This window comes from Protomyctophum bolini, assembly GCF_963924005.1.
Source record: "Protomyctophum bolini genome assembly, chromosome: 13".
In the NCBI taxonomy this organism is placed as follows: Eukaryota; Metazoa; Chordata; class Actinopteri; order Myctophiformes; family Myctophidae; genus Protomyctophum; species Protomyctophum bolini.
In genome coordinates this window covers 15,513,434-15,522,089 of record NC_137874.1, presented here as the reverse complement: position 1 = coordinate 15,522,089, position 8,656 = coordinate 15,513,434, and the positions used below count along the sequence as shown (strand labels likewise).

General features: G+C 39.9%; 2 protein-coding genes across 2 annotated transcripts; both read right to left on the bottom strand.

Moving 5' to 3' along the window:
• Positions 1 to 560: 560 nt before the first annotated feature.
• Positions 561 to 5,211, bottom strand: or41a3 (odorant receptor, family 41, subfamily A, member 3; the record flags this gene model as incomplete). Its single annotated transcript, XM_080781063.1, has 2 exons — positions 5,087 to 5,211; positions 561 to 1,607 (listed from the first exon to the last, which is right to left on the bottom strand). Exon 2 carries the CDS (start codon positions 1,548 to 1,550, stop codon positions 561 to 563), a length of 990 nt encoding a protein of 329 aa, XP_080637189.1. The 5' UTR covers positions 1,551 to 1,607; positions 5,087 to 5,211.
• coa4 (cytochrome c oxidase assembly factor 4 homolog) lies at positions 3,678 to 6,926 on the bottom strand. The gene is made up of 2 exons (XM_080779445.1): positions 6,801 to 6,926; positions 3,678 to 5,363 (listed from the first exon to the last, which is right to left on the bottom strand). Exon 2 carries the CDS (start codon positions 5,330 to 5,332, stop codon positions 5,090 to 5,092), a length of 243 nt encoding a protein of 80 aa, XP_080635571.1. The 5' UTR covers positions 5,333 to 5,363; positions 6,801 to 6,926; the 3' UTR covers positions 3,678 to 5,089.
• Between the last annotated feature and the right edge of the window lie 1,730 nt (positions 6,927 to 8,656).

The following is an 8,656-nucleotide window of genomic DNA, read 5'->3' as shown; positions in this document are numbered from 1 at the left end:
CACACACACACACACACACACACACACACACACACACACACACACACACACACACACACACACACACACACACACACACACACACACACACACACTTTATTTTTCCATGAATGAACTTTGCTGATATTAATTTAAGGTTTCAAATAAAAACCCACATACACTGACAGGAAGACTTATGATGAAATGAATACAATTGTTTTGTGCAATTGATGCGACACAAACTTTACACAATGAACAAACTTTACTACATGAAACCATATTATGGTTTAATGTAGTAAAAACATCACACACGTGTGAACTGAGTGGTGCAATTCCCCCCCCCCTCTCCCTCTCTCTCTCTCTCTCTCTCATTAGAGACACAGCACTACCCCTCTCTCTGTTTCTGGCGCCCCCTACTGCTATTAATAAGTCACATACTCGTGCTCATTGACCTACATCACAAACAAACAAACAAACAGGTACACGGACATTGCTGGATGTAGGAGTGGTTGCACCACTCAAAAAAAGAAGAAGCCCTGCATCATACTGACGCAGAGTTTAAAATCCTTCCACAAATGACTTTACATTTTAACAGGCTTGGCGACAATTTTTCGTTTTCTGCCAAGTTTAAGAACCCTGATCTTGATCTCTTTAGTTTTCAAAGAGTATACGATGGGGTTAAGGCAAGGAGGAATGCACGAGGAAAGCGATAGACTCAAAACGCGCTGGTCTGGGTCTATTATTCCAAGATAAAAACCAATTAAAAAAATGGTGAAAATTGGAATGTAAAACACAGCAACAAGGACGAGATGCTCAATGCAGGTAGCCAGAGCTTTAGCCCGATTGTCCAACGATTTCATCCTGAACACAGTCACCAGTATGGCAGTATATGACAGCACAATTATAATAAAGGGTCCAATAAGGAACACTAAACTCAGAGTTGAAGCAACAGTCCAGTGCAGTGTGTAATCATTACAAGCAAGCCTAAACACAGGTGCATAGTCACAGAAATAGCTGAACACCTTGACGGACTTGCAAAAGGAGAGTCTTGTCATGATTGTGGTAGAAAATGTTATTGTCCCCAGACAAAGAGACCAGACCAACGCGACGATACAAGACATGCTTCTCATTGTGTTGATGGCGTGCTGACGCAGGGGGAAACATATTGCGATCAACCGGTCGTAGGCAAGCACAGCAAGAGCAAAGGATTCAAGCGACACAAACGTGTAGTAAATGAACATCTGCACCATGCATAAATCAAATGCCACAAAATTATCCTTGGCGAGAAATATCTTAATCATACTTGGAATAGTGCATGTGTTCATGATTAAATCGATTAACGCAAGGTTTCCAACAGCCAAAAACTTTGGTGTTTGTAAACTGTGATTAAATGCAATTATGTAGATCAACAGACTATTGGACAGGACGGTAACCACATAAACAAATGCTAGAAAAATAAAGTAGACATTAATGAAAGGCAGAGTTTCAAACCCAACGATGTAGAAGCCTGGGGGATGAATGATAAGTGAGTCATTAACCACAGTCCTGAGAAAGGTCATGGGAAAGGTCATAACTGAAGAGCTTCTCTCTTCCGAAAGACATGCATCAACATGAAAATGTTCTCCAACCTTGGAAAAAAGAACAGGGGGAAATATTATTAAATAGCTACTACCAAGATACCTCAACATTTACACTTAATGCACAATTATCTTTCTGGATAATTAAACAACAAAAACCTGGATGCCAAAACAATGTGAATGTAGCTCACCTGTGATGTTAGCGGTCCAATTAGTTGCCTTTGTTTCTAAACTAAATCCATCGATTCTGAATATATAGGCTTTCTACCTGGCTGCCACAAGAGATAAAGGACGGTCCTCTAATTATGTTGAAAAGAAGACAACATCCTATACACTAACCCAGGAGAGCACAGGATAGCCAATTAGTCCAAATGTATCACACTCTAAAATATATAATTAGTCTTCCAGGTACTATTCAGTGATCATAGGAACCACTTTGTTGTACTGTAGGCCTCATCTGTTAAGGCCTTTAGCTAAATGGAGAGGGACATTGTAGAGTTCTGCATCTTAGTAAGTTGTTACTGAATTATGCTTTTACTATATTTGAATAATTTGATACTCTTTGAACAATGCAGAGTGAATCATTACAACAAGCTTTTTCTTTTAGCCTGATCGAAAAGGTATAGGCAGAAGCTTGTATAGCTTATTAGTGCTTTTAATTACATGTATTACTTTTTAACAAGTAAGAACATATGAGGAACATAAACATAATAAAACAAAAACAAAAATCCATAATAGACCATCCGTTGTGATGGAAAGATCAGATTGATTCAGTGTGTAAGAAAACAAAGCAAATAATCTACTTCCTTCGCCGTCTAAGATCCTTCGGTGCTAGTAGACGGATTCTTCTTTTGTTCTTCACTTCTGTTATTATGAGTGTTCTTCAGTACTGTAGTACCACCTGGTAAGGTCACAACTGCTGCAACAACTGAACATTTGTTCAAAGATTGTTGGACAACCACTTCAGAAACTTTATACATCCACATATGATAACAGCATCCTAAGGTTAGCAAGGAATATCACCTCGAATACTAACCATGTGTTGTATGGAGAACATAGGTTGCTACCTTCAGGAAGTAGATATGGTGAACCAGCATACAATAAGGTCAGACTAAAGAGGTCCTTTGTCCACCCGTCAACTTTGAGGCTTAATCAGGAGTAGTAGTTGCCATGGAGTAATCTAGGCAGTGGACATTGCTCTTGTCTTCATGTCTTTATGTATGTCAAATAGTTTTCTTCTTTATGTTATGTCAAATGTGTACTGTAAATGTGTATGTGTTCTGCATACTTGGCTGCTGGGTCGCAAGACAAATTTCAGTGTGAAACTGTGAACTGACAATAAAGTACTATATCATATATCATAATGTGCACATTTGATCAATAACAAGTTTGGTCAATAAAGCAATGAATCACTCCACCAGTATAATCTTTTGAATTGCAATAAATGTATACGCTGTTTAACAATCTCAGGCAAACCATTCAACACCTGACAAGCACGTACGCACGCTTTATTTACCTTCCCTCTTTTTTCTCAGGAAGAATAGTATGTGTCCTTGGCCGCTATCCTTTCAGCACCAGACAGCCGCCGTGGGGGAATCTTTCAAAGCAGCTGTTTTGTTAGATGTGTGAACTGCCGTGTTTTGGCAACATAGGTCAAAAAAAGCATGTGGTGGTACAGTATAAGCATGTTGTCTAATTGCCATAGCCAGTTCTTATCAGAAATGAGATTTAAAAAAGTGCAAAAGTTTCATTCCGATCTGACCAACACAAACCCCAGAACCGAGAGGGAAATCCCAAGTGCCAATCATATAGGTACTGCAGCGTATCATGACTGGGGCCAAACACGAGCACAAATTGTTTGCACTGGGTGTGCAACTCCTTAGTTATTCACAGACTGACACACTGACACAGTCACACATACCGGTAAATAATAAGAGACAATAAAAGTCAGAATTATGCTACATTTCAACATTACCAGGCACCCCTCACTTCACACGAGTGTGACTTTTTAAAGATACAATATAAACCCACAACACAGGTGCATGCAAGGCTGCCATTGTGTAGGGACATATTGAAAATAAATAAAAATAATAATAAATCAAGCAAACTACTGTATAACTGAAGTGAAAACTGAAAGATTTATTCATTAAATTTCAATGAAAAACCAACAAGTATAGGGCATTTATGTCATGACTACACAAATGACAATCCCACAGTCACCAGGCTATCGATTTGTCCAATCGATCATTGGACAAATCAGTGATTTGGTGTTGTTCATGGTTACAATTAAGATATTTCAAAAGCACAGTTGTTGTACAAACTCCTCCAGTGCACTGCACACTTCTTAAGAATGGGTTAATTAAATATCCTACAAAGTACGAACTTATTCCATTAATGACGATGCAACTGTGATATGTGATTAATGTTGCCTATACTTGACAAAGGTTGTAGCCTCACGGAATAATCCTACTGGCGTTTCATTCCAGTGTGCACACTTGCATAGGTGCGTGCCTGCGCGGACATGACATATTAACAGCCAGCGAGGCGATCAGGGGAAACTTTTTTTATTGGCTTTCCATCATGTAACTATGGTTTCCATACATTGTTTGGTCGTATTGCAGTTGTTCATGTCGCAAAAACGAGGGTGATGCTTGATTTTATAGGGCGTGCCAGATTGATTTCAGTCGTCACAATGCTACGATCGAAATTACGCAAGGATCAGCTGATTGCGATGACTTCATAAATGCTGTGCCGATGTGAACGTACTCCAAAACTTACAATGGAATTTACACTCCATTGACAATGATAAATGAGGGCCCTAGTACCAACAACTGTGTAAAATGCACCAGAAATATGAAAATTAGATATCATCCACAGTTTTAGGTACAATAGACACTAAGTACAATCTTGTGTTGTGGGTCCGAGTCTGTCAAACAGGAAGAAGAGTCCACTGTCCACTTAGAGTCTGGGGGTGCTTGTTTTTAGTTATTTGTTTTAAAAACGCCATTGACAATGAAGGGAACATTTACGTCATCTTGTCCTTAAAGAGAATGTAATGTTTGTTTTACATCACCATTACATCACCTAATCAACATGAGTTAGACTTTAATATATTAGCGGCCCTCACTTCACACGGGTGTGATTTTTATTATTTAAGTTTAATATCCAAGACATTTCGCAGTGCATTCATTCATACAAGTCGAACAGCATGAAGGATAGCTACTTCGCCTTCTGTATTTTGATACACAAGTTAACACAACCATCTTTATTTTCATACTATGTTGTGTCCAGGCCAGGGGTGGCAGTGGATCAGGGGGAGAGTGGCGGCATGGCAACTGTACGTCAGCAGTTAGATCCCGGGGGCCCCCAGAGTTAGTGTTGAAATGTTCTTGAGCAAGACTCTGAACCCCTAATTGCTCCCGATGTACAGGTTGGTGTCTTGCATGGTTTTCTCCGCCATAGGTATATGAATGTAATACAAAATCATTGTAAAACACCTTGCCAAGGTGCTATATAAATACACCATTTACCTTTTACTCTGTGGCGGTCTGCCGCTGCTTTAGCAGCTGTTCTTCTCGTGACTTCTGGAACGCCATCATGCAGTCTTTCAAGGTCTTGACCTGCTCCTGGCATTTCCTCCAGTCCTGGTGTTCTGCCATGCACTCCTGCAGCGTGTAGTGCAGCTCAGCGCAGCCGGTGCGCGCGATCATTCGATCCACAGGGTCATCTTCTTCCTCCTCATTCCTGCTGCGATTATGAGGTGATGGCGATGCCATAATGCAAAGATGGGTATGCCCGTTTCTATGCCTGTGATTAAACAACACAATTATTAAAGATTAAATTAAGACAGTGTGGTTGCCTTAAACAGGGCAATTCAGTTTTATACCGCTGCATTTACTCCTGTCGTCATGATGACGTCACAATTCCTCCGTGCCCAAATATTGAGTAGCGCAATCAGACTAGAATCGCATGAATGGAATTTATTATTGACGGAAAGTCTCATAACATGTCTATCTATGGTACTTTAAAGAAACAAAAACTTGGCCTGGGCCGTGTCCAGTCACCGGTCCAGTCACCTTGGCTTGGCATGCAGTTTCACTGCATGTCACCCCCCCCCCCCCCCCATTTCCTGTCAGCCTACTGTCTATCCCTCCATAAAAAATATTAAATAAAGGTGAAAGCATCTAAGCCGCATGCTACACGCTTGCATGTGGCGATGACCTTAGATGACCATGCTAGCTCCCCTAATGTCTTTTCATGCTGTGCCCGTTTAAATAAATCTAGTGTTGCAAATTGCAGCTAGGGTATTGATATTGGAACTCTAGATGCCAGACATTAAAAAATATAAATGATAGCATCCAAGATAAGTTTTTTATTTGCAGTTATTTTATTTGCAGCAAAAAAGACCTAGAAGCAGTAATGTTATAACCAGACGGCAGACATATTTCGGAAGTCGCCATTTAAACAGGGTCACTCAGACTGATAGCCATGGTTCACATGATGCTCGTACTTAGTCTACTTGCCAGTCCATAGAGCCCCGTTGTGAACCCAGACATGTTGAGTACACAAAGGTTTTATGTTAGAAATGTTGAGTATGGGTGCCCACTGCCCACCATTTGGAACTGCCGGATGCTAACTTGCATATGTTGAGCAATTTTCATAATTGGCATAATATGTGACCATACCATTAACAACCTATAGAAGGCAAAACATTAAAAATTAGCATGTGACATGTCAAACTAGGGGGTTTTCATGATGCTGGATCCATTCCATTTTTTAACACTCATTGGTGTTAAAAGAAACCGGCCATAGCCATATGGCCGTTTTTAGCCCGATTTTTGTGCAAAACCAATGCTTGGAATGGATTCAGCACGTCACATGCTACTTAAAGCATGATGAAATTTTGATCCCCCCCCTCCCTTATTGATTGATTTATTAACAGTTTGCAGAATTACAGTACATTTCAAGACACCATAAAGCATTACACTTGTTTACAATAGGGCCTACCATTTTCAATTCAACAAAACATTTAGAGACGTACGAATATACATGCTGGGGACCCATACTACAGAAACTTCAGTACCATTGGGTTCTGACTTGTAGGGCTATTTCAGAGCTAGGTCACTGACGCGCGATACACACACAGCATATCTGCATTAAGTTAGCATTTGTTAACTTGTACCGAAATGGCGATATGTGCCAACAAAACAAGCAGACGGCTACATAAGCTAGTATTAAACGTACCTCGCGTTGCAGAGGTTATGCTGTCTGGCCTGTTGTCATTTAGATTTTAGTTGCTTTCATAATCGCTTCCAAGTTCACAACGAAGTGAACGAACAAACCATGAGTTGTAGGGGGGCATAATTGAGCAACGGACTTCGTGTTACCTTAAAATAAGTTCTACCAACCATGCTGCTAAGCCTTAACAGTTCCGTGATGATGAGATTGGTTCTAGTTGACTAGTTAATAGAAGAAGAGGAAAGCCTTTTTATTATATCCAGTGGTGGACAGTAATTATTAAGTACATTTACTTTTTTTATGTATTAGTATTAGTATTTGTATTTTTGGATACTTCACTCTACTACATTTAAAAGAGAAATATTGTAGGCCTCCACTACATTTCTATCATGAAAGGATAAGTAGCCTACATTATGAATTAACCACGTAAGCCCCATTTCAAATATAGTGAAAAATACCATGTCTGTGGATCTGCTAGCTATTTTCACTATTATTGAGATTATTTTGTAAATGTGTGGAAAATCTTTACAATTAAAACAACAACAACAACAACATCAATACATCAATGCATTGATATTTAAAAAGAAAAGGTAATTTTGTAATTTATACTTTTGAATACCTGAGTATTTTTTAAAGTCAAATACTCTTGAATAATATTTTACCAGGGGTATCTCTAGAAGCTTGGGGGGCAGTTCTGAGAAAGGTCATTGGAAAGGTCATAACTGAAATCCAAAGCTTCCCTCTTCCGAAAGACACACATCAATATGAAAATGTTCTCCAACCTAGACAAAAGAGGGGGGGGGGGATCTATATATATATATATAAACTACTGTAGCAAGAGGTCATGTGAAGTGCCTAGTAATCCCTCAGGATTAGTTTATCTTTCTAAAGGGTATGGTGACCCCAGAATGAAGGACTCTCTTTGCTCTCTGACTCCTGGGATCCTTTCTAATATGCACCCTTCATGATGTCATCACTAGGGAACGCTGCTTGTAAACAAAAACCTGTGTTCAGACATCGGGCTAATTAATCTCATTTTCAAGTTCTGCTGAATTAAAACTGAAGATGAAGGTTATATTATTACACTATAGTATATTACACAATTTAAGCGTTGACATTATTGGAATGCAAAGCAAAAATAATGGCTGCACTCATATAACAAAATACATACATAAATGGATGCACCTGGGACGTATCCTCAGTGATGTATCCCAAGGTCATCGGGGTTTCGGGTCTCGCAACATCATACCCCTCACTCAGGTGACCCAGCCGGGAGTGATCAAGTCCTGACTTACGTCCCAGTAGCTACCCTCGATAAGTCCCATTAGGGAAAAACCAGGGCCACACAATCCATTCCTCCTGAACTACTCTGCCGGGACTGGGAGGTACCATTCTGGCACATGGAAGGACTAGGCTCTGTGGGTTGACACCTGTCCGGGCCCCTCCTACGTCTCACCAGGTCCACTCCTGCTCTCACCAGGTCAGGCCCTGTGCGTTGCACCAGACTCCCAGCACCAGATAATGTAGTAGACCTAAAAGAATTACATTTATATCACTATAATTCATAAAATAATAGTAGTGACTAGTGAGGTATCTGTCCCTGAATCCTACAGGTGCTCCTGAGTGCAGGAGGTGTGCCTGTATACCTCATAGTACGTATATGTAATGTACCAATGTAGAGGTTCTCAAACTTTTTTGGCTCAGGGTACCCCTCTAAATAATGGTTTCATCCATGACACTCAGTACAAAAAAATAGAAAGAAAAATACTATTATATTTCATGTGAATGATGGGCCATTGGTAATTTATTGGAACTTTGGTGTCTTGATTAATGCCAACTGATCAACTTTTGTATAGCCTTTT